The 27584-nt window shown below is 36.4% G+C and overlaps 1 protein-coding gene and 1 pseudogene across 3 annotated transcripts in view; one reads left to right on the forward strand and one right to left on the reverse strand.

Annotated features, from left to right (window-relative positions):
* Window positions 1-285: 285 nt before the first annotated feature.
* Cwf19l2 (CWF19 like cell cycle control factor 2) overlaps window positions 286-27584 on the reverse strand; it is a 66529-nt gene continuing 39230 nt past the window's right edge. Inside the window, exons 11-18 of one of the 3 annotated variants that reach the window (NM_001135003.1) lie at window positions 26447-26563; window positions 24564-24701; window positions 15813-16025; window positions 12884-13000; window positions 10604-10759; window positions 9557-9637; window positions 6315-6416; window positions 286-4108 (exon numbers count right to left, since the gene is read on the reverse strand). In NM_001135003.1, the coding sequence (NP_001128475.1) occupies window positions 3965-4108; window positions 6315-6416; window positions 9557-9637; window positions 10604-10759; window positions 12884-13000; window positions 15813-16025; window positions 24564-24701; window positions 26447-26563 (1068 nt within the window). In that variant the 3' untranslated portion in view covers window positions 286-3964. Of the gene's footprint in view, window positions 4109-6314; window positions 6417-9556; window positions 9638-10603; window positions 10760-12883; window positions 13001-13037; window positions 14233-15812; window positions 16026-16806; window positions 16902-24563; window positions 24702-26446; window positions 26564-27584 lie in introns of those variants that run through there. The other 2 variants (XM_063262176.1, XR_005505551.2) reach the window with 2 other exon arrangements.
* Tmem126a-ps4 (transmembrane protein 126A, pseudogene 4) lies at window positions 20272-21598 on the forward strand (annotated as a pseudogene).

Here is a 27584-nt window from a genome sequence, read left to right on the forward strand (position 1 = left end):
TTCTTTCCATCCACCCAAAGTTATCATTAGTAATCATTTCATCGTTGTCGTCGTCGTCATCATCATCATCGTTATTATTATTGCCAGGTTTGTTTTATTGTAGGTCTTTGGGCCATCCAGTCTGTGGTTTTAGGTTCCTCCAGGCAGTAATGGCAGTAGGCTCCCTCACATGGCATGGATCTCAAGATGGACCAGTCATTGGTTGGCTACTCCCATAATTTCTGCGCAACTTTTACCTCAGCACATCATGCTGGCAGGACAAAATGTAGGTTGAAGGTTTTGCAGTTGAGTTATGCCATCTTCTTTATTGGCTTTTTCAACTATATTTTTCTCTCAATCTTAAGGTCTTCTCTACAAATTATATTTATGTATTTTAACTTACAAATGACTATATTTAAATTACTAACACTTCAAAGAATAGAACATCAATCTAACAGTTCACACTTCTATTCCTTTAAGTATCTTCACTACTATTTGTGATTTTACTTTCGGATACTACAAATTCCTCATTGTTTTGTAAACAGTATTGTACTTTTAAGAAAAAAAAACAAACAAACAAAATAGTTACCTGCCCAAGCAGTAGCCAGTTTGGTGCTCTGCATGGCTGTTTTTGATTGGACTTTAGAAATTTCAACATGTTCTAATGAAAATATTTTTTATTCTTAGATTTTTGAGCTTTGCTTTAGACTGCAGTTAAGTTCTTAGAAACAGTTTGATATCTTTGCCTATTTTGGATCTGTTTCTCAAAACTAGGTCACACTTGATCAAAACAAGATTACACCTGAAGGAATAAGCTACAGAGGCTATTCTACCCTATGCCCTGTCTCCCCATTCCCAGTCGATTATGAAATTTTACATTCTAACAAATAAAAAATGTTAACTCTCTGAATTAGGATAATCTTTAGCCAAAGAAAGTCTCCACTTACATATGCTAAAAGATGGCTCCCTGTAGATCTCTGTTCTTTCCTTTAGAAACTGCCTTGTGGTTTAGATCTTTCTATTCACAAAACTAGTTTTCTTCAAATAATGCAATAGGTTTTTCCTGTATTCCCCACCTGGGAATATTCAAAGTGGTAGGACAGGACTTAAGAGTCATCATCACACCTGTTTGCTGTTTTTTGGGTATCACTAAACTTTGTTTTATGATCTGACTCTCCTGAAAATCAAAAAATATGTCACCTGGTGGTGGTTTTGAGGCAAGAGCGCAATGTGGTCCCTCTATCTTGTCTGCAGGCATAATTCTTGTGCAAAAGGAAGCCTAAATTAAAAGTACCAAAAGGACAAGAAAGAGCTAGACTCTTCTCAAGAACAGACTGAGGCTCTACTACAGAAAACAGTAACATAGGACCAACTTAATTTTAGACTCACTAAACTGATACATTTCTCCTGACCATCTTCATTCCTCTTCAACGACTGTGCCTACTGAATTAAAATATGCTTCTCTCACTGCTGTAGGTTCAATGGTCTATCTACTGGGAAGAGAACAGATAATTTGTGTCTTAAGTATACAGGCCTTCAAATTGAACAAAAAAATACCTCAAAGACTCTTTACCTTCATTTTGCTTTAGAAGAGACCCTGACCTCTATATAAGCCTAAGCCTAAAGCCTCACTACAATGGGGCTTTCTTTGGAGAATTTCAATGTACTTTATATATATATAAGAGAAGTGTAAATGTGTAAGCAGAGAATAAACTGCAACAATTCAAAAATGACCACACATTTTTTCACATTTCTCCTATCGAAGGCAAGACTATGACTTTAGCTTTTGTTGTTGTTGTTTTGGGTTTTTGTTTTTGTTTTGTTTTGTTTTTTTAAGACTGGGTCTCTATGCAGTCCTGGCTATCCTGGAACTGACTATGTAGAGTAGACTGACCTTGAATTCAAGGAACATTGCCTTCTAATTGCTGGGATTAAAGGCTTCCACTACCATGTTTGGCCCTACAACTCTTCTTAAATTTAGGTAGGTTATAAGTCAAGTTTGACAAGCATAATATGGAAATGTCAAGTTGCATCACCATCTCAGTTCTGCTGGCTCAACCCACTTCTTAGAGCTTTGATTTGGGGAAGTTTTTTTTGCTCTGGGGAAGTTTTAAGGAAGAGAGGAAATCCAACTATTCTGAAGCTATCATATAAAGAGAAAATGATACCAGAAGATCCCCACCTGTTCCCCAGCCTAGACACTAGATATGTAAGTGACAAATCTACACAGAATATTCCAGAGTCAACATTTGCGGCATAAAGAACAGAAGTCCTCAACGAACAACTCCAATCATCTCTTGATATTTAAGCCACATTAGCCAAGGACCTAAATATCATAAAGTCAAATCAACAAAAGCCCCAGCCAATCCCTAAAGCTGGTCCCTGTATGTGGCATATACTTTTCTAGCTGGGCTGCTTTATCTGACCTCAGTGGGAAAAGAAGTACCTAGCCTCAAAGAGACTTGAAGTGTTGAGGTTTGGAGGGAGTATATCCAGGGGGAACATCATCTGCTCAGAGGAAAAAGGGACAGGAGGATAAGGGAAGGATTGTGGAAGGGAGCAGGATGTAAAGTGACTAAGTTAAAAAAAAATTAATTTAATTAAAAAAAAAGGCCCAGCCATAAAATACAAAATAATAGCTACTATTAAATATCACAGAGGTTTTGAGAAAATTGATTGCACATCAAGAAGTAACTGGAGCCAGGGCAAAAGCAGTTCAGGTAGGACACAAACGCTACAGATTCAGTAGACTCTGAGGCAGGAGTATTTATATTTTTTGAACTATCAACATAACATAGCACTCTATAATCAAATGTTTTAATTCGCTGATTATAAAAATGAATGTAAGACTTATGGCAAAGCCAATAGTTGAAAAGACTGTAATAGCCATCATATCTGCTTAATATATATACATCCACATTTAGATGTAATTTTTAAGTATTGAAGGTTAAAAAAAACTATTAAGCTTCAACACATTTGTGAAATTTGAAAAGAAAAAAAGTTGCCTTTTTTACATACAAATAATATATGTGGAAACAGTGACAACCTGACATTAAATATGTAATGAGTTACTCTGAAGCACACTTTACACTGATACACTGATTCTAGGCATTCAGAGTTTTAAAGGCATGCTAAAACGTACTTACTACAATTTATATTTTATAAATCCAAGGCTTTCTCAAGATCAAATGTTAAGAACAATAAAACTTAAGTACCTTTAATCAAATAGGAACAAGAGAGTGTTCCTTGGACACTTATGTTACTATTATTTAGCACCTGAGATAACATTACAACCCTAATACAGTGATTTGTCAACAGACTTTAGAGTTACATGAACTACAAAGAACTGAAAATTGTGTTATTTAGAAAATTACTTTTATGATTACCACAATTCAGACTATTTCAAGTCCAGAACAAATAAGCTTATATTTATGAATATTTTCACTATCATTTAATCCTTTAATCTTTTTCTTTAACTAAGACAATACACATAGTAATACTATATGCTACTAGAAAAAAAGAAACTCTTCCGTAAAACTAAGAAAAGAAATTTCAATTAGTACTGAATACATCCAGTCTTGTTTAAAAAGCATAGAAGAAGCTAGGTCAGAATCTACCTGGAAGCAGACAACTTTCCCCTGCAGCCTTAGTAGACCTCTGGAAACAAGTCCCTTTCTAGAGAAACTGAGTAATTTGAACGTGGAGAAGTAGACACAGAAAGAAATGTGAGCTGATAATCTTGATGCATTTCCTCTTACTCCACAGTCACCCAACCAAGTCTCCAGGAACCATGAGGAAGAAAACAACTTGATCTAACATGGATGTCAGTGACTAGAGTAGCCTCCTGCTACTGTTGCTGCTGCTGTTGCTGCTGCTGCTGCTGCTGCTGCTGCTGCTGCTGCTGCTTTCCCTAGAGCCCAAGGCACAGTTATTCATAGACATAAACTGAATGGGCTCAATATAGAAAAGGACACATAACGCCCACTTAAATGCTTTTACTTTTAGTGACATCATATGGTTTCCACCACTGAGCAAACTGCAACACTTTCTTCCTCTGGTCCTCAAAGCTTTCTCGGATCCCATTCCTCCACAGCCTGGGTTCTAGATCCAGCATACCACCAATGACTTCCTTTTAAAGAATAAGAAAGATATGAATACATACACATAAATAAACAATGCAATAAAAGTGGACATACTCATTTATCATGCTATTAAATATAATATTAAGTAGTTCTTTGTGACAATGTAAAAATATTTCATATTAGTTTCAACAAAATAAACCTTATTTCCAATCTTAGCTGCAAACTCTGTGAGTCTCCTGGGAAGCAATTTGTCAACTTGGCTGTTTACTACTATATCTATAAAATTAGTAGCAAAAGCAGGAGGAAAGTGAAATTTAATTTCTGTGATCATAAAGATAACTAATGTGTCAACAGCAAGCTCATAATAGAATGTAGTAAGAACCAGAGTAATTGTCATCTATACAGTGGGAAAAGGGAACTAACAAAGCAGTTTATTAAGGCATTTAAAACCAACCAACCACATGATAAACAATAAACTACTAGATAGATTTATCCCAAAAGATAAATCAGAAAAGGGTACCACCTACAACTAAGAATGTAGTAGGTGGACAAATGCAGATTTAGTGTAAGAGGTTCCTGGCATCAATCCATCTTCATGTAGTTCATGTGTTTATGTGAAAACATCTCTAAACCACTGCATGTGCAAGATGGGTTTTCACTGCTTATTTTGAAAGAGTCCATTTCTTAAATCTCCTCTTGTTGTCTAAGTCACTGACTGGGCAGCAGGTCAAAGAAAGATCCAAGTATTTCTTAAAAAGCATGCCCTGAGACACAGGGAAACCAATCATTCAATCTTAAAAATATATCATATAAACCACAATACATGAGTAATATTTGAAGAGGAGGCAATTCTCTCAATGAAAATTTAAAAACAAAACAATGGGCTAGTAATATCCTTTTCTCTGAAGCAGAAATTTAAAACTATAAATCCAAAGCTATAGAACAGTTAGAAATCTCTAGTTAGTAACAGGATTTGTTCCAGAAGTGAAAAAAAAAAGTTGCTTTTTGTTTTATTTTGTTTACCTCTGCAGAAAAAAAAAACAAAAACAAGAACAAAAAACATTCTATAAACCTCTTAAATGAAGGCTGGGGACACAACTTCATGGAGTGGTAGGGTGTGTGCCTGACGTGCATGAAGCTGTGGGTCTGACCTGCAAGGCTACATCAGAACAGGCCTGGTGGTGGACTCCTGAGACTCCGCACTCAGGATGTGGGAGCAGGTGATCCGGAGCTCAAAACATCCTCAGCTATGCAGTGAGTTCAAGAGAGACAAGGCTGAGCTATGTCATATAAGTAATAATACAAGGTAAGTCAAGACACCTATGACTTTGGAATCTGGCTACTCATTTAAGATGCACAGTTAAGTTCTGGATGGAAACCCTTGGAGTTGTGCTTCCTCTCATCACATTCTATTCATTGTAGAAGATGATTTCATGCAGATAACAGTAGGGTAGAGGGGAAAGCAGGATGGGGAGTTATGAACTCTCAGCAAAGTTTATCAAGGCTCCTCACTCTAGAGGCACAGGCAGAAAGAGGTAGTATGAGAGAAGGCCTGAACTAGGCCCAGATTCATTTTGCCAATTTCAAATGGTAAGTTAATTTCATTCTAGTATCTGACATGAATTTACAGATAGGTAGTCAGAAGTTCTCTAATTTAAGGAATATAGTCTTAGGAGGGCAACTTTTTTGTTTTTCCTCCTTGAAAAAAAATAATGGCAATCAAATGACTTGGACTTTCATATATATATCCGGGACCTGACTGTGTGAAATTAGTCATTTTTTGTAAGATTGTAGTTTAACTATAAACAAAGAGCTGAAACTATTTTCTGCACTAACCATAACTTGTGGTATCTGCTTCTCTCACTCAGCACATAACCCTAGGCAAGTTATACGACCTCTCTGTAGTTCAGATTTTTCCTGTATTTATGTGAAAACCTAGAAAATAGAGTTATTGTACTAGATGACTGCTTAGGACAGTAGACAGCCTTAATAATGTTAGCAATTGTCATTGTTTTTTCAGGAGAAAGGAAAATATTACAGTTACTGAGCATACTGCCAAAAATGTTTGGTTACACAAAGATGTCTCTGACTCTACCATAAATATTCTGTATCCTAGTATATTTTTATTGTTACTTCCTCATTCACCCCCCCTAACTTATATAGAGAAGAACTTATCAATTTCTTATATCAAACTTTTAATTTTCTTTGACTCCAACGTTAAACTCCAAGGTTTTATCAAATTTATGAGTATACCTTTCCAAAGTAATGAGGAAATTTGTACTGATCTTCAATGATGTGGGCAAATCCTCCCTGAAGTCCAAAGTCTACAGCAAAGTAAGGCAAGCCTCTGGGTACCTAAGTAAACAAACAGATCAGACCTGAAATGGGAGAGCTATGCTTAACTTCCAGCTCTGATTCTCTACCATGAAATAATCACCTGTCAGAATAACATACATGACAAAATTCCAATGACCTAACCTTCCAAGGAAAAGAATTCATTCTGATAGCCTTTCATCTAGCCAGACCTTCATCAAGTCAATTACTTCAAAATTAAAGCAAATACTTTCCTGTTCTTGGAGATAATAGGAAAAAGTATTCAAATATTTTATTCAGCTAAGGGATGATTTTTCTATGATTATAGAATAAATATTTTTTCCATATTTTACTTAGGAAGAGGATGCTTGATTATATATTTATGACTGTACTTACAAATACATAAAATCTTTATGATAGAACTTATCAAATACAAGTAAGTTTATCGAACTGGCAAAATAAATATAACAATATTTAGCTGTCTAAGCTAATTTTACAATCTAGTATCCTTGTCTCCTTCCCTTTACACACACACACACACACACACACACACACACACACACACACACACACACAAGTAAATACTCACATGCTCAGATATACCCATGCTCAGACATACAGAAACACAGGGAGTAGAGGAGAGTTTTAATCTCCATACTGATTGAAAAGAGTTATAAATTTCTACTTTATTATTAAATACACTTTATATCTTTATAAGTTTTTCTCCTAAGTTCTCAGTTTTATTATTAGAAATTATTCAGGTTGGTCAATATACACTTAGATTTTGCCTCTAACAACAACCACATGATCAGCACTGACTCATCTGGAAACTGAACCACATATTCCTGACTACACATACTTGATTTTGAGTACTTAGGAAGGCACAACTTTAGAGTGTGCAGTACTGTATGGGAAGAACAGAGAAGTCATCTTGAATTACTATAAATCTTATATAAAATTAGAGCCAATAAAAAGTAGGAGCTAAAAAAATCAGTCTAAAGATAGTATAAACATAAAAATGTTTCTTTATGCATTTATATTTACTATTTTAAAGAGAATAGTTATGCATGACCTTAACAATCAAGAAAAAAAAAGTAAAAACACAGAACAGACAGACAATGCTCTAAATTTCTAATTTTCATGAGTACAAAAAGACAGACAATTTCTAACACTTGCGTCTCAGGAGAAACACAAAGCATTCGGAGGTTTGCTAGAAACATCCAAGAGAATGATATATATGGAAGCCCCCAGCTCAAATTTTACCTTATAGGAGACTGTGCCTTTCACATATATCTTCTGTATAAAAATGCTCTGTGCAAAGTGGTACAATGACAAAAAGAAAGAAGGTTCCATTGGACGCCATACCAACAAATTTGGTAACAAGGCATGCCACATTAAATACTTTGAGAAAAAAACTTGAAGAAATGCATGGTTGCATGCAGCACTCGTTCTTTTTCTTTATATAGGCCCTGAATATGTCAAAGACCTGAATATGTTATCTTCTATGGCAAAAGGTGTGAACAAGAATACCCTTGGGAGGGAATAGGGAGGCAAAGTTTAGAACAGAGGCAGAAGGAACACTCATTCAAAGCCTGCCCCACATGTAGGCCATACATATACTGCCACCAAACTAGATAAGATGGATAAAGCAAAGAAGTGCAGGCCGACAGGAACTGGATGTGGATCTCTCCTGAGAGACACAGCTAGAATACGGCAAATACATAGGAGAATGCCAGCAGCAAACCACTGAACTGAGAACGGGAACCCCGTTGAAGGAATCAGAGAAAGGACTGAAAGAGCTTGAAGGGGCTTGAGACCCCATATGAGCAACAATGCCAAGCAACCAGAGCTTCCAGGGACTAAGCCACTACCCAAAGACTATACATGGACTGACCCTGGGCTCCAACTGCATAGGTAGCAATGAATAGCCTAGTAAGAGCACCAGTGGAAGGGGAAGCCCTTGGTCCTGCAAAGGCTGGACACCCAGTGAACATAATTGTTGGGGGTGGGTGGCAATGGGGGGGGAAGATGGGGATGGAAACACCCATAGAGAAGGGAAGGGGGAGGGGTTAGGGGGATGTTGGCCTGGGATCCGGGAAAGGGAACAACAATTGAAATGTGAATAAGAAATACCCAATTTAATAAAGATAGAGAAAAAAAAAAGAAAAAGGATGATCAATGAATTAATTCATGAATGTTGAATATGTTCTACCATGTGTTTGTTGTAGATGAGACCAGAATAAACAATGGGTGACCTCTGGTTCAAAAAAAAAAAAATCTAATAAAAAAAATTGAAAAGCAATCTATATGCCTATTATTTTCTATTCAATTTAAATTCTATTCCTACAAAAGAATAGTCACTGTAAGTATTTATTATATTGCATCAAAAGTAGAGCTGTAAGTCAAAACTATATATCCTCAGCAAATCTCCAAAGAAGTAGTAAATACATAATCTAATCCAACTATTATGTTCTAAGTATATAGTAGGGAACTTCTATGGAAAAAAACAAAAATGGAAATGGCTCCGTGGGTTCTTGCCACACAAGTGAAAAGAGCTGAGTTAGGATCCCCAGAACCCAGTTCAGCTTGATGTAACCTTAATCTCAGAATTCCTATTTCAAGATTGAATACAGAGACAAGAAAAAGAAATCCCTGGAGTCTTGTGTTAGCTTACAAGACACCCTGTCACAAACACAGTTGAAGGTAAGGACACGGACGGACGGACGGATGGACAGACAGACAGACAGACACACACACACTTTTCACTTTTCTTCTTAAATAGAGGGGGAAGAAAAAGAGGGGGGTAACAGAAAAATGAAGAGGTGTCCCACACTTGAGATAAATCCCACACAAAATTGTTTCATTATAATACCAATGACAAAAATGCCCTTCTCCTAAGATATTCTCCTGGCAGAAAAGAGGAGCCACCACATCTGATTTAGGGATTAAAAAGGAAAGGTCTGAGGACCAGAAGAAAGATTTATTAATACAAATAAACTGCCCCTACAAATAAATAAGCATTTTATAAGCCAGAGAGAATAAAAATACTTTCTTCTCAATGTGTACCTTAGTTGTTTTACCTTTACTTAGCCAAAAAGCCTAATTCTAAACCAAGAGATGGACGTTCTCAAAACTTTCCAAGACTACAGTAATTTCATATATTAATAAAACTTAATACTCACAGACTTTCTAATATCTTTTGAAGACAAATCAATCAACTTCTTATTCATAGACCATTCTTCATCAGATTCCATTATGGCTTTCTAAGAAACAACCATTTGAAAAATGAAAAAAAAAAAATCAATAGAGTAGCAAATACAAAGAAACTGGCTTTTGTTTTTGTTTCTTAGGTGAATGTTGGGTAGAGTGCATAGGATAGACTATTGTTATGAATGGGTAAAAGCCTTACTTAGAAGAGCTAATGCTAGAACTACTTAACTTTGAAAAGCATGACTTTTAGTCAGAGAAAACATTCTTTTACTCATTTTTAACTCTACAGCAACCACTTCCACTTCACTTAGAGAAGACTAAGCAACTTAAGATAGAGCATGCTCTATGAATACAACATTTCAATAATTTTGTGATGTCAGAAATTTACTCAAATAAATTCACTTAATTTTACTGTTATTCTTCTATACATCAAACGACTGTATATGATTTGTGGCTACCAAAAACTTCTTCAGAACCTTCAACAAGGAAGTAAACATGTAAAGAAAAATTACTCTTGAAACTAAAGACTACTCTTAAAGACAAAGATAAAAATACATAGAAATGGAACTTTAATATTTTCTAAGTTAACTAGATAGGTAGTAGTTATAAAATAATCTTATTTTCTTTTGGCTACCACTAATGAAACACATTTTATGGTGAAATTAACATTCAACTAAATCCAATTTAAATATATCATATAGGCTGTTATTCCCTATTTACAAATGCATGAGTTTACTTTTATATAGTGCTTATATAGTAAAACAATAATTTAATTAAAAATAATTAAAAAGAAACTATAAGTCACTATTTGATAGCTTATATATACTTCTAAGCAAACCCCCTTAAACAAATAGTTCAAAATTCCTCATACAGAAATGCACTTGAATTATTTTATGCCTTACCTCACTTTTTAATATAAAATTTGGTATTGATATATAAAAAATACATTACTACTAATATATTCCCCAAAAACAAATGTAGAAAAAAAATGAATGTATGGAAAAACTGCTTATAATTACCTTAAAATAGATGGGAGCCATATCACCCACTTCCTTTGGGAGAGGGATACACTCATAAACCATGTGATACTGTTTCTTCAATCCCATACTTGTCTCCAAAAAGATACATTTCAATTCTTTATCTTCAAACATTTTTACTAATGATTTCCGAAACATCTAGAGGAAGAGGGAAAGGACAACAGGCACATATTCAAGAACTTTACATTTGCAAATGTTTTTATCCTCAAAACTTCTGGAATAATTTGAAATGATCAACTCTAGTAAAGGCCAAGTTTTCTTCAAACAACATAAAAAAAGAATATTACATAATTTGGATCTTTCTCATTTGTAATTAGTTGTTGTTCAATTATATTTTGATCAAACTATCTGGACATTTTCTACCAAACTTATAAGATCCAAGGTTAAATCCAATGTTATTAGTAAGACTACATAGAAAGAAAATAACTGAAAAAGAGCTCCTGCATTTTCAAACAATATTTTGTGTGAAGTCAAATCAGTTTGAACCACTGAACTGAGAACAGGGTCCCCATTGGAAGAGTTAGAGAAAGGATTGAAGGAGCTGAAGGTGTTTGCAACCCCATAAGAACAACAGTACCAACCAACCAGAGCTCCCAGGGACTAAACCACTACCCAAAGAGTACACATGGACAGACCCATGGCTCCAGCAGAGGATGGTCCTGTTGGACACCAATGGGAGAAGTCTTTGGTTCTGCCAAGGCTGGAACCCCCAGTGTAAGGGAATGTCAGGGCAGGGAGGTGGGAAAGGGTGGGTAGATGGGTCGGGGAACACCCTCAGAGAAGAAGGGGGAGGAGGGATAGAATAGGGGGGATTACGGATGGGAAATCGGGAAAGGGGATAACATTTGAAATGTAAGTAAAGAAAATATCCAAAAAAAAAATATGAGTAAACCAATGTATAAACAGAGAAGTAGTCATCAGAGTATAATTAACTGGGAGTGTCACATACATTTGGAAGTAAAATCAGAACACTGCTTCTTTAACCCACTGTGTAGCTATCTCAGCACTCCACTCTTTAATCATGTGTAATATCTAGTGATCTTCCTTTCACAATAAGAACTTTAATGCCACTATTTGCATACAATAATTTGGTTTTTCCCCCCTCCCTCAGCTTTTCACAATATCTCTGGCTTCCTGAAGTCTGCAGACAACAAAGAAGTCTGTTATAGAAAATATTATATCTTTGGATACAATTAGTGATCTGCATTTCTCATCTTATCTGAAACGTCACATTCATGTGCTCACTATCTAATGGATTGTATAAATGTTTTATCCACCTTGAAGTAGTTCTCCATGTATCATAATTTCCCAGAGAAATATATAATATACAGATAAGATTCTTGAAATTAAATGCTTTTCACACTATATTTTATTCTGTCAAATCAGTTTTTCAAAAAAAAATTTAAGTGCATCTCAAAAAAGTCCTGCAATAATCCTAAAGATCAAATTTCCATCCTTTTTACTTTGTATCAAGAAACATTTTTTCATATCAAAAATAATTCGTCGGTTGTTAGAGTTGTGACTAATAAATGCTGGGAGTGAGAACTTTACAAAGCACTGAGATAGAATGCATTTTGTAAGATTCAGGCAAATATGTTCTCTAGACATCTTCATCTACATTCTGCAAAACTAGCATATACAGTCATCTCTTTTCAGGTCTTGAAATTCCACATTTTCTAACCTGGGTCCTCTATAACCTTTACTCAGTTCAGTTGAGAGCACTTAAGAAAATAAGAATGCGCTTTCCTTCTTAATCATTGTAAGGCCTTGAAATAATTCAATCTCTCAAAGAATCAGCCATCAAACTGTATAACTGACTCATATAAGAGAGTTCAAAGCCAGGACACACTTTGAAGGGAACAGAGAAGAAACAGAGCTGGAATAATAGCACAATCACAATAGCAGTGAGGGCCAAAGGGCAAACAGTAACTGCTGCCTGTAAAACTGACTTCAAAGCTTCTCATTCTCTGAAACTTTCTTCTTGGCTACAATTTAGTAAGGATGATTATCTCAAGTTGCAAAGCATCAATTAGAAACCCAATTGACTTTTTAAAATAATTACTTTGTCAGTTCAGTTGTCAAAAAAAGATCTCAAAATAAGAAGTATGTGAGAAAAATAAAAGCAATTAGAGATGGAAACATGACAATGTATAGACACCTACAAATTGTCAAAAAAAAAAAAGATATCAAATCTGTCTGAATTTATCATAATAATTTGCAAATCCTTCTCAGGAGCCTTAAAATGAGCCCTGCAGTACTGACCTGAATCTCCTCCCAGATATCTTCATCTAATACAGTGGCTGCTTGATGATGTTGTAGAGGGACTATCAGGCAGTGTCCTTCAGTAAGAGACCGGGAATTGGGTAAACATAAATAAACCTAGGAGCAAATTCCAATGGTAATGTTTTATTTGGTTACTTGTAACAGATGAGAATACAGTAGTGAGATCATAGGACTTACCAGGGTAGTCTGGTTTGTAAGACTTATTTTATTTTTATCCTAATACTCTTAAAGATACTTTTTTATATTTAAAACATCATGGAAATGGCTTCTAAAAAACTAGAAATTCAGAATACAAATCTCAGTTTTCACTGAAAGACATCACAGACTAAGATTTCACAAATAAAAATAAGAACAAATGTCATTTGATCTTTTATCTGAGGGAACTATATATATATACAAACACTAAAAACAATATAGGTCCAGATTCGTGTTACCCTGAGGTAATCTTTAATCTCCTTAACAGCCAAGTATTGCCCTCCTCTGTGTGCAACACCCCTGTGACCAGTAGATAAATCTTTCAGGATATACAACAGAACACTAACTTCTACCAACCAAAATCTATGAATCCTCAGAATGATGAAGTTTCCTAGCTGTTCTATAACTTGCCTGCCTTTTTACTAATATATATATAGGGTCTTGATGTGATTTTTTTTCCTTTTTCCTTATTCTGTTACAATAAAAATATTAGAAAATTGTTGTTGTAAAATATAAAAATAAAGAAGTAAGTTGTATTTTACCTCGCTAGGTCTGGCACCTCAGTGCCCCAAGGTATCTGCTAGATATCTTGGCGGAAACACAACCCAGCCGCACACTTTCCTACACTCAAACACTCACATAAAAGAACACACAACACAATAATCTTAGATCCAACTGATAAGATATAATTGCCCACTTAAACATACAAAGCCCGGTACCATCCATCCCTTGAGAACATTAATAACAACCTGTAAATACACAGAGCAGAATCTTAACATCACCTGCCATGGCTTCTCACCCTCTCCTCCTCCTGTCTCTTCCTTTCTGGTCTAGTCTCCTCCTCTTCCTTCAAACTTCTCTCCCGCCCATCCTTCCTTCTCTCCAATAACTGGCCTCCTTCTATCCTGTATCTGCCCCTGACCTGTACTTTACAAATTCAGTTGGGGAGGTGTTTCTGGTGAAGTACCTGATTCCTGAGTACGTGACTAGGCAGCTGTCCTTGGGGCAGTGGAACTAGCATCAAAATACAGTAACTTCAAGGCAAACCACACAGAAAATTGTTACCACATTGGAAAATGGAACTTGGATGAGTTAAATTGGTGTTCCTGGGCTGTGTTCATTCACAGTGGGATCTAGAATAAAGCATCTGTTATTCCTTTGTAAGGATAGCTATTTTCTTTTATTGACAATATAAATTATGTGTTATCAACCAGGCAATTTCTCTTATTATGGGACAAAAGTGAGTTAACCTAACTAAGGGAAAGGAAACAAGTCCAAGATATCTTTACCAATCTGGCTAAAAAGTTTATTTATATATTTGATCACTTATAACCTGAAGCTATTTTTCTATTATACACAAGAAGGCATTTATAAGTATATGAATGGGGGGTTGGGGATTTAGTTCAGTGGTAGAGCGCTTGCCTAGCAAGCGCAAGGCCCTGGGTTCGGTCCCCAGCTCTGAAAAAAAAAATAAAGAAAAATAAAAAGAAAAAAAAGTAAGTATATGAATGTTGAGAAATATAAATGCTGGCATTCCTTCTAGGCTCTGCCCCACAGTTACCTAGCAACAGCAAGGTATGCTAGGCTCACTCTAAAAGGGGCTGTTTTCCCCTCCTCAATCTCTTATCCTCTTACTCTCTGAACCTTCTTTCCCTGACACCTTTCTCCCTCTCTCTCCTTCCTGCCCATATCTTTATGTGTCCCTGGCCGGCCTCTTCGCTTTCTCTTCCCAATTCCCCTTCCCACATCCTAAATAAACTCTATTTCATATCACATCAGTCATATGGCTGGAACCCCACGGGGAAGGGATGCCACTCTAGCTTTCTTCTTTTTCTTCCATGCCAAGTCTTCTTATTCACTGGTACCTCATAGAAGACTTCTAGAAAACCTTTTTAAAACATGACCCCTCCATCATTTTATCCCTCATTTTATGACAATATGCTTCTAAATTGGAATGATGATTATCTGCTTAGTATATTTCGATAGAAGACAAATTTCAGAAGTATAACTGCCTACAGCACTTGACTAGGTAGATGCCAAAATTCAAATTTCAGTAGTGCCCTCTAAAAAAACCTTTAAATGAATTTTAAAATCGTCCTGATTCTTTACTTTTCCACGACATTGAGAATTTGGCACCTACCCCATCTACAAACTAGTTTACACAATGTGAGAAATAGTCACCAACACATATTTATTAAAATAAATGACTGATATTCTATGAAGATAAGATCCTTAGAATATCATGGTTAGCAAAGGTTATCTCTGCATTCATGAAGCTGAAAGTCTTGGGGAATGACCCAACTAACTAACAAGTCAAAGGAACTTCCAAAAGTGTTCAAACTGTGCCACAGTCTATGAGAAATCAAATGCATGTTATGAAGAATTAAGTAAAGAAATGGAAGCTGGTTTGTATTAAGGTTCTAAGGGGAGATTTTAGTGCTGAAATCAATTCTATCATTAGGTCATAAAGTCTGACAACAGCAGAGCCAGAATTTGAGTCTTAACATAACAATATCACACACAACGTGGGCTGAAACATTGAAACACTGATACTTGGTATACTAAAATCCCTAAGAACCACGGTCACTTAGAGAAAAAAATATTTGAAAATTAGAATAAGTAAAAATCTTTAAAATTTGTTTAAAAATCAGAAGAAAGAATATATCTTGCTTGTACTAACTGACATTTACCTTGTCTGCATTTTATTTCTTACCTTCACACCGATTGCAACAATAAGATGCTTGGGGAACTGAGAGCTGTCAAGACAGTACAGACACTTTGCCATTTGTGCAGCAAGCACCTGGTGCTCAGCAATTGCTCTTCTCCTCTGGCTCTCTTCTTTCTTACCAGGATGTTCTTTCTCAGCTGCTTTAGAGACAAACATGTCATCCAGAGTACAATAGTCTCCATGTGATTTTCCCATAAACTGAAAAATCAAAATAATAATAGTAGGAGATAAAAGGTGATAGTTAATACTTTATAGAATAATGATATCCTAGAGTCTATCTATAAGTACTATGATACAACCTACAATTTTTAAATGGTTAAAATTAATCTTGAGCTAAAAAAAAAAAAAAATCAATCCATCTATCATTACTGAGGCCACCCTCAACTTCATCAACAGCAAAAGTCCCTGAATCTTTAATAAGCATAAATTTGTGACATTTAATTATTTTTCTAGTACTATAATATGGAAATTATTATGTTCGTTTAAGCTGAAAGGAAACCAAAATGCAGAGGTTAAGCTATTTGAAAACACAGCACATACAATATATTAAAAAAAGTAAATACTGTTCCATTTGATCTCTACAACTCTGACACTTTCCAACTTATGGATAAATACAAATTTTATGACCCTGATAAAAATCTGTCTCTCTATATTGTGTCCAAGGCCAAATACAAACTCTGCTATACCCTAGAAAGAAAATGATAGAAGCAAATAGTTGGTATACAGGAAAGACTCATAATCAAAAGTGGCCACTCTCTTAATCTAGCATCAATGACTTGAGCATGTCTGGCCACACCTATACATTCTCTATGTTCTACAAAGCAAGTGCTAACGTTCTCAGGCACTCGCCTACCAGTACCCACACAATCTCTGACCCATTCTTTACATGCTGCTATTCTTATCATTCTTCGGCAGCAGCTTTAGTTGTCACTCTCAGGGAGAAATTTCCTCAATTACGCATGCCCCTCCAGAGTATTACCATCAGAAATGAAGACTACATTATGTTCAGTGTTCATGAGCTTGTTTCTCCTTTTTTACTACATTGTCTTCTCTTCAATCTTCTACCCTCAGATACTTAAAAAAATCATCAAACACAAAGCAAATATAAGATACTTGTATCTTAGCAGACTTTTAAAACAATTTAAAGACAGAGTAGCTCTACTTAAATAAACAGATATTTCTTCCTTTTTTGTTTCTTTTTTTTAAAGATCCATAGATGGTAGTTTATTTACAATCTATTTTTCCACAGTTTTCTTTTTCACAGTGTGATATTTTTCATCCGACTTTTTCTCTTTTGCTTGCCATAGTTTGTTAGATACTGTTTCTTGTGGTTCTATGGTTTTACTTCTGTATTCTATTGATTTCTCTTTCATTATTATTTTTTATTAGATACATTTTTTTTACTTACATTTCAAATGTTATTCCCTTTCCGGGTTTCCTGTCCATAAGCCCCTCCTCCGTCCCCTCCCCCATACAGGTATTCCCCCATCCATCCCCCTTGCCGCCCCCCCATATTCTCCTGCAGTCGGGGTCCAACTTGGCAGGACCAAGGGCTTCCCCTTCCACTGGTGCCCCCAACAAGGCTATTCCCTGCTACATATGCAGCTGGAGCCCTGGGTCAGTCCATGTAAAGTCTTTGAGTAGTGGTTTAGTCCCTGGAAGCTCTGGTTGGTTGGCATTGTTGTTCTTATGGGGTTGCAAGCTCCATCAGCTCTTTCAATCCTTCCTCTAATTCCCCCAAGGGGGTCCTGTTCTCAGTTCAGTGGTTTGCTGCTAGCACTGACCTCTGTGTTAGACATGCTCTGGATGTGTCTCCTCAGGAGAAATCTATATCAGGTCCCTTTCAGCATGTGTTTTTTAGCTTCATCCATCTTATTTAGTTTTGGTGGAGATATATATACACACACACACACATACACACACACACACATACACACATCTGCATCACATGTGGGGCAGGCTCTGAATGGCCATTCCTTCAGTCGCTGCTCTAAACTTTGCTTCCATATTCCCTCCTATGGATATTTTCCCCCCTTTAGAAGGAGTGGGAGCATCTGCATTTTGTTCATCTAAAAGGATATTTCTAATCAAAGATTATGAAAGATAAAGAATGGTCATGATTTAATTCTGGCACACTGAAGGCAGAAACTAGTGGATCTATTTGAATTCAAGGTCATCATGGTCAAAATAGTGCGTTTCAAACCAGCAAGGGCTACATTTTGAGGCCTTGTCTCTAAAAGAACTCTTTTTCAGGAAACTTAGTAAAAAAGCCCATAATTTAAATAGCTAGTATCCATATGGGGTAATAAACTATGGCTCACATGCCACATAGGCCCAGCCATGTCTTCTCTACCACCCCTTCTCCCAAATTACTGAAATTTAGCCACACATTTATTCATATGCAGCATATGGTTGCCTCTGTGGCATAACAAAAAGTTGAATATAAAACAGAAAGTCAAAAGATGTTTTCCATCTGGTCCTTTATAGAAAAGTTTGGTAAATCCTGTCCTTTGCAGTCTCTTCATGAAAATACATAGCACCACCAGTAGTAGTAGTACAATAATAATATTAGGATAACAATATTTTAAAGAATATAGTAATTTAGCTATTTAGTTCACAAAATTTGAATAGTATAAGATTATGAGTAATGTTTATAGAAATGGTTATAATATATCCCAACATTTTTTACTTTTATATACATTTATTATTATATCAAATTTTTACCGGATCTAATTTTAATTGTTAAAAGTACAAAACAAGTTATCAGTATGCTGAAGCTACTTATTAAGCAGAATGTACTGAAAGCCACCATGTCAAATCACCCATTTCATAGCAACCTGTCTCTATTAGTTCTTGTGCAACTGGAGCCATTGCTTTGCCTACTTAAGGAACACCTTTGTCTTTTTATGAGAAGTTGCCTACTTTTAATGTTCATCCAAATACACCTGTAAGTAAAAACTGATTACAAGAAAAAGGGTTGGCAGTGTTTCCATCTTTATTAGCAAGTCCAACAAAAAGTAATTATCTCCATCAAGGGACAAGAATCAAGAAACACTTAAGCCAAAATGATAACAGAACACTACTACAGATTCAAGTATATAACATAAATCGACCAATATGTGAAGAAAAAGTCCAGGTTGAATGTTTTATTTAGTTGCACAAAAAATTGCCTGGTGTGTAGTTTTAATAAATCCTATCAGAACTGGCTCGTTTCTGCTTAAAATTATTAGGAAATGCACAAATCACATTAAGAAAAAGCTCAAAAAACTCGGGGGAGGAGACAAATAGAAACACTGTATATTCTAGGGAGCTTTCTCATAAATAAATATAATAACAATAACTGGTTAGGCTGACAACTTAACAACTAATACATTTCCAATCATTAAATTCTGGCACCAAGGCAAGTATGATGTGCACACCCACATTCTCAGCCATTTGGGATACTACAGGAAGAAAGATCAGTGTCTTCCCAGCCATCATCAAAGATGGGAACGAACAGAGGAACCCACAAATGGACAGTACAAGAGACCTTAGATCATTCAGTCCTAAATGGGTGTCTTCACCAAATTCCTGTCCTCAACACTCCAGAAGCTATGAAGAAGACAGTGTGAGAAGAGACAGTAAGAACCAGTGGGGACAGAAGACACCTAGTATCTTACAAACACAACAGGCTTGACAAACATACAAATTCACACTCAGCCAGTTTTAACATGTCTAACAGATCCAAAGCATGTGGGATTCCAGCATGGATAAGTGAAGTGGTCATAAATCCCCAACCTTAATCCAGAAGCTATCTTCAAGTGTTAACTGCTACCTCCGAAAAGTTAGTTTTCCCCAATAGAGTCTCAATGAGTATACAAATCACACTTAAAGGAGGCTCCATGGAGATGGCCACGATAAAAAAACCTCAATGGTATTTTTGGAGACTTTTTTAAAAAAATCTCAATATTTTACTTAGGCACAATTTGTTTAGATTGCTCATGAATGCATTATTTCGCATTACTGGCCATTTGCTTGTATATTGTGGATTCTAATTTAGTACTTTTATGTGTGTTTCTTTTACTTCTTTTCTGTTGTTTTTTTTTTTTTTTTTTGTAAACCTGTTTGTTTTTTAATTTGTATGTTTTCTAGAGAGAAAGAAAGAAACATGGAATTGGATGGATGGCTAGGTGGGGAAATTTTGGGAGAAAATGAGGGAGAAGAATAACTATTATCAGAATATACTGTATGAAAGAATTGTTTTCACTTAAAATACTGAAAAAAAACCACACAATATTTGTTCTAATATTTTTCATGTAATAATTTACCATGTAAAAAAAGTTCAGAGTCACGGGTGAGCCAAGGACGAAGCCCAAGCAACCCTAGCAAAGGTTGTGGTAGATTCGGACGCAGGAGGACCTGGGCAAGCACAGGCTGCTGGGGAGGCGGCCATAAGCTGCGTCATTCTGCTGAGTGGTCCAAGATGAAAAGTCACAAACCAAGTACTAACAAAGATGATTTAACATTTAACATCGTATCCAGAAAAATTAAAGAACTTCCAAAACCAGACAGGAATCTGCTTGAATATGGATCAGCATATACTAGACCTAATGCTGCTTTTGGGGGCCTAATAGCAAACAGTCTATTTCGGCAAATTTTGAACGTGACACAAGCTTGAGTAGCTTCTAGCTTGCCAATGGCTGTGATCCCATTTTTGACAGCAAACCTGTGCTACCATAGTTTTGTAATTTGAACTGTGAAACCTGGACAACAACATGGGGTGCACTAGTTGGTTTTGTGTAGGTAGTCTGTACCCCATTCTTTTGGCTATACCCGTGAATGGGGGACTTGATGCCAGGTATGATTCAAGTCCTCTACCACAGAGGGTAAACACCTTCAATTACTGGATTACTATTTCTAAGCTTGTCTTTAGAAAAATGTTATTTCCTACTTTACTTCAGACTGCTTTTGCTGCATATCTTGGGTCTAGACAATATAAACTCCTCATAAAGGCCCTTCAGTTACCTGAACCTGACTTAGAAATTCATTGATTTGAAGAAAATATGTACAACAAAAATAAAATGTTGAAAATAAAAAAAAGTTCAATTTAAGGAAATAAACTAATCAAACTCAGAGCTGAAATCAACCAAGTAGAAACAAAAAGGACCATAGAAAGAATCAACAGGACCAAAAGTTGGTTCTTTGAGAAAATCAACAAGATAGATAAACCCTTAGCCAGACTAACGAGAGGACACAGAGAGTGCGTCCAAATTAACAAAATCAGAAATGAAAAGGGAGACATAACTACAGATTCAGAGGAAATTCAAAAAATCATCAGATCTTACTATAAAAACCTATATTCAACAAAATTTGAAAATCTTCAGGAAATGGACAATTTCCTAGACAGATACCAGGTATCAAAGTTAAATCAGGAACAGATAAACCAGTTAAACAACCCCATAACTCCTAAGGAAATAGAAGCAGTCATTAAAGGTCTCCCAACCAAAAAGAGCCCAGGTCCAGATGGGTTTAGTGCAGAATTCTATCAAACCTTCATAGAAGACCTCATACCAATATTATCCAAACTATTCCACAAAATTGAAACAGATGGAGCCCTACCGAATTCCTTCTACGAAGCTACAATTACTCTTATACCTAAACCACACAAAGACACAACAAAGAAAGAGAACTTCAGACCAATTTCCCTTATGAATATCGACGCAAAAATACTCAATAAAATTCTGGCAAACCGAATTCAAGAGCACATCAAAACAATCATCCACCATGATCAAGTAGGCTTCATCCCAGGCATGCAGGGATGGTTTAATATACGGAAAACCATCAACGTGATCCATTATATAAACAAACTGAAAGAACAGAACCACATGATCATTTCATTAGATGCTGAGAAAGCATTTGACAAAATTCAGCACCCCTTCATGATAAAAGTCCTGGAAAGAATAGGAATTCAAGGCCCATACCTAAACATAGTAAAAGCCATATACAGCAAACCAGTTGCTAACATTAAACTAAATGGAGAGAAACTTGAAGCAATCCCACTAAAATCAGGGACTAGACAAGGCTGCCCACTCTCTCCCTACTTATTCAATATAGTTCTTGAAGTTCTAGCCAGAGCAATCAGACAACAAAAGGAGATCAAAGGGATACAGATCGGAAAAGAAGAGGTCAAAATATCACTATTTGCAGATGATATGATAGTATATTTAAGTGATCCCAAAAGTTCCACCAGAGAACTACTAAAGCTGATAAACAACTTCAGCAAAGTGGCTGGGTATAAAATTAACTCAAATAAATCAGTTGCCTTCCTCTATACAAAAGAGAAACAAGCCGAGAAAGAAATTAGGGAAACGACACCCTTCATAATAGACCCAAATAATATAAAGTACCTCGGTGTGACTTTAACCAAGCAAGTAAAAGATCTGTACAATAAGAACTTCAAGACACTGAGGAAAGAAATTGAAGAAGACCTCAGAAGATGGAAAGATCTCCCATGCTCATGGATTGGCAGGATTAATATAGTAAAAATGGCCATTTTACCAAAAGCAATCTACAGATTCAATGCAATCCCCATCAAAATACCAATCCAATTCTTCAAAGAGTTAGACAGAACAATTTGCAAATTCATCTGGAATAACAAAAAACCCAGGATAGCTAAAGCTATCCTCAACAATAAAAGGACTTCAGGGGGAATCACTATCCCTGAACTCAAGCAGTATTACAGAGCAATAGTGATAAAAACTGCATGGTATTGGTACAGAGACAGACAGATAGACCAATGGAATAGAATTGAAGACCCAGAAATGAACCCACACACCTATGGTCACCTGATTTTTGACAAAGGAGCCAAAACCATCCAATGGAAAAAAGATAGCATTTTCAGCAAATGGTGCTGGTTCAACTGGAGGGCAACATGTAGAAGAATGCAGATCGATCCATGCTTATCACCCTGTACAAAGCTTAAGTCGAAGTGCATCAAGGACCTCCACATCAAACCAGACACACTCAAACTAATAGAAGAAAAACTAGGGAAGCATCTGGAACACATGGGCACTGGAAAAAATTTCCTGAACAAAACACCAATGGCTTATGCTCTAAGATCAAGAATTGACAAATGGGATCTCATAAAACTGCAAAGCTTCTGTAAGGCAAAGGACACTGTGGTTAGGACAAAACGGCAACCAACAGATTGGGAAAAGATCTTTACCAACCCTACAACAGATAGAGGCCTTATATCCAAAATATACAAAGAACTCAAGAAGTTAGACCGCAGGGAAACAAATAACCCTATTAAAAAATGGGGTTCAGAGCTAAACAAAGAATTCACAGCTGAGGAATGCCGAATGGCTGAGAAACACCTAAAGAAATGTTCAACATCTTTAGTCATAAGGGAAATGCAAATCAAAACAACCCTGAGATTTCACCTCACACCAGTGCGATTGGCTAAGATCAAAAACTCAGGTGACAGCAGATGCTGGCGAGGATGTGGAGAAAGAGGAACACTCCTCCATTGTTGGTGGGATTGCAGACTGGTAAAACCATTCTGGAAATCAGTCTGGAGGTTCCTCAGAAAATTGGACATTGAACTGCCTGAGGATCCAGCTATACCTCTCTTGGGCATATACCCAAAAGATGCCTCAACATATAAAAGAGACACGTGCTCCACTATGTTCATCGCAGCCTTATTTATAATAGCCAGAAAATGGAAAGAACCCAGATGCCCTTCAACAGAGGAATGGATACAGAAAATGTGGTACATCTACACAATGGAATACTACTCAGCTATCAAAAACAACGAGTTTATGAAATTCGTAGGCAAATGGTTGGAACTGGAAAATATCATCCTGAGTGAACTAACCCAATCACAGAAAGACATACATGGTATGCACTCATTGATAAGTGGCTATTAGCCCAAATGCTTGAATTACCCTAGATCCCTAGAACAAACGAAACTCAAGACGGATGATCAAAATGTGAATGCTTCACTCCTTCTTTAAATGAGGAAAAAGAATACCCTTGGCAGGGAAGGGAGAGGCAAAGATTAAAACAGAGACTGAAGGAACACCCATTCAGAGCCTGCCCCACATGTGGCCCATACATATACAGCCACCCAATTAGACAAGATGGATGAAGCAAAGAAGTGCAGACCGACAGGAGCCGGATGTAGATCGCTCCTGAGAGACACAGCCAGAATACAGCAAATACAGAGGCGAATGCCAGCAGCAAACCACTGAACTGAGAATAGGTCCCCCGTTGAAGGAATCAGAGAAAGAACTGGAAGAGCTTGAAGGGGCTCGAGACCCCAAAAGTACAACAATGCCAAGCAACCAGAGCTTCCAGGGACTAAGCCACTACCTAAAGACTATACATGGACTGACCCTGGACTCTGACCCCATAGGTAGCAATCCATATCCTAGTAAGAGCACCAGTGGAAGGGGAAGCCCTGGGTCCTGCTAAGACTGAACCCCCAGTGAACTAGTCTATGGGGGGAGGGCGGCAATGGGGGGAGGGTTGGGAGGGGAACACCCATAAGGAAGGGGAGGGGGGAGGGGGATGTTTGCCCGGAAACCGGGAAAGGGAATAACACTCGAAATGTATATAAGAAATACTCAAGTTAAAAAAAAAAAAAAAAAGGAAATAAACTAAGATTAGAGACTATCAGATCTCTTCAACATCTACATCACTGTCAAGACAGATGACAGTTTCTCAAAATGCAAAGGTTCGTTGGGACTCTCTTACCTTAGATGCCATTTTCATGAAAAGTCTGTTTTGATCAATATCTGTTCCCATTTTCTCATTCCTGACTAAATCATTGAGACTCAAATGATCATCATCAGGAAAGTATCGGATCCTTTCTTTATCCTCATGGGTTGAAGCCTAGCAAAGTGAACATAATGAGGTTTCTCTAGATGCTTTGAATAGATTATTCATAAATCTGATAATAAAAATACAAAATTAATGTGAAAGAAGGTTCCTTTAAGTATAAAGAAGTACACTTAGTACTTCTTGTCCTTTCCTGTCTTCCTTCCCAGAAGTATCACATTAGGTGACTGCTGAGTTTCATGAAAGATTATAACTGTCCTTTCCCTTCTCTCTTCTGCTTTTCTTAATAGTTAAAACTCCTTCCCACTGTGGAAGGAAGACTGCCAGTATTCAAGCAGGAGATAAGCATAAAAAAAAAAAAAAAAAAGAGGTGAAGGTTTGCATCCCTCCCTCATGGGACAGGAGTCGACTTTGGAGAGGTAATCAAGTCATAAGGTGGAAGCACCAAGAATAAGATTAGTATCCTATTAAGACATGGCAGCCCCGGTTCTGTCTCTGCTCTTTATTGTATGGAAATAAAATGAGAAAGCATCACTGTAAAGCAAGATGTTGACCCTACCAGTTCCTTCATTTAGACTTTTCAGTCTCCAATAAGAATATTAGCCAGGGGGCTGGAGAGATGGCTCAGCGGTTAAGAACACTGACTGCTCTTCCTAGAGGTCCTGAGTTCAATTCCCAGCAACCACATGGTGGCTCACAACCATCTGTAATGGGATCTGGTGCCTCTTCTGGTGTGTCTGAGGACAGCAACAGTGTGCTCACATACATTAAATAAATAAATCTTTAAAAAAAAAAAAAGAATATTAGCCAGGCCATCAATCTGACTTGTCCTTCTGATAGCCAGACTGATAAAAATATTTACTCCTAACAACAAATCTGTTATCATTGTCTACTCTAACACTGCTCTTATTTCTTCACTAACCTGAATGTCATTTGCTATGATTTCCCTGGCTCAACATAGTGAACATCTGGTCTACGCTAAAATGTAAATTCTATCCCTGACTGTGTCTCTAGCTTTAGTCACTTATTTAGATTGCTCAATAGTATGCAACTCAAAATGGCATCTGACTGTTTATGGATTTCTAGTCAGATCTGTTGTTTTATATATTCAATCTTTAATTTTACTTGACATCTCTCCAGTTTCCCCAGTCCCCTCATTACATCAGCAGTATTGACCTGATTTTATTTATTGATTGAATTAATTACTGTCTATATAGCAGGATAGGCACTCAACAATTAATATTTGACATAAAATTCCCAACAGGTAATCATTTCTGTATTCAGTTGTCATCTACACGACCTTCATATGAAAACAAAAACCTAACTTAAGGGAAATGAATTAAATGTATTGTTTTCGCCACCTTTCCAAATGTTCTGGGTAGTGCTAAAAACTAATTGCCAGAGCTGAAAGACAGAAAAGAAAATGAGGTGCTTAAAAGTTCAAGGCATCTACATAATTAAGACATTACTGTATATGAAATGCCTATTTTCAAGCCTCGAATCCTAAAAGGATAAGATCTAAGAGGTCACGATTTTATATGTACAATATGGTAAACATAAACTGAATACAAAATCACAGAAATGTACATCAAAATTAAAATTGTGATGAGCCTTCTGTGTGCAATCACTGGGACACAGTTGAATTGTTTGGCATTTTGTAAAAGGTAAAAAGATACAACTAAGAATAAAAATCATTATTTCTTATTTTCTAATGCTTTCATTTCAAAAATGTCTAATCTATTACAATAGCAAAGAGAAGAAAATGTGAATCAGTAAATAAAAGCGTATGCTAGACATACTCTCTGTCTCTTCCTTCTTTCTTCTTTCATATCCAGGGTTTCTCTAGGGCTGCTCACAGGCCACACTCTTCCAGACTCATCTGTTCGAGTAAGGATTACTTCTTGTTCATCTTCATGCTATGGAAAGGTTTAATTAATATTTGAAAAACACAAACAATGGTAAAATTCTACACTTAACAACAAAGTACAAAAGATTCTCGTTTTCATACAGAACTAATGAGTCATTTTGAGTCTGTAGGATTTAAGACCTTTAAGTCTACTGGATTTTAATCACCCACTCTAAACTAACCATAACAAAAGACAAGAAGGAAAGAGACAAAAAGTTTACTTTAGTATTTTAATGATTTAACTATGGAAACAACCTTGAAATACTTCTGCTACTTTATTTTATTGAGCATACTGGGTGTTGAACCTAAGGCCTCACATATAATAAATCCTAAGCAAATTATAGCCAACCCTCATATTTACATTTAATATAAGATTCTGAGATACAGTCTTACTAAATTGTCCATAGTGGACTTGAATTCACTGGTAGAAATGGGGAAAGAGACTCAATTTTCTTTAACAAACTTTTCACTCACTAGTCACTGAGATTTTGACCATGCTTAAATTGAGTATATGGACAACATTAATTAGAACTGGTGTACTTTTTTTCATTTTCTTTTTTCTTTTCTATTTTCCAGAGAGGGCACAAGGGGGTAACAGAGTGGACCTTAAAGGACTGGAAAGTGTGATCAGAAAGCATTATGTGAGATTCCCAAATAATCAATAAAAACATTAATCTGGGGGAAAAAAGGATGACAAACTACTAATAGTGTATTAGACTTATGTGAGAATACCAATCTCTGATATAGTGGATAGCACATGTAATAGGTATTTTATAAACGTACAACTTTTAACAAGACAACCAACTGTCAAAGCAGTTTTTTTTTTCAAAGTAGGTATTACAATCATATTAATATTTCCTGGCCTTAACACTTTTCAAGTTATCTTTCATGTGTCTGGCTCATAATAAGCTATCATATTTCACATATTTTAAAGACATTATCTTGACAGTGTCCTTTGCATTACAGATGCTTTACAACTTTATGAGGTCCCATTTATCGATTCTTGATCTTGGAGCATAAGCCATTGGTGT

The sequence above is a fragment of the Rattus norvegicus genome, chromosome 6, assembly GCF_036323735.1.
Source record: "Rattus norvegicus strain BN/NHsdMcwi chromosome 6, GRCr8, whole genome shotgun sequence".
NCBI classification, from domain to species: domain Eukaryota; kingdom Metazoa; phylum Chordata; class Mammalia; order Rodentia; family Muridae; genus Rattus; species Rattus norvegicus.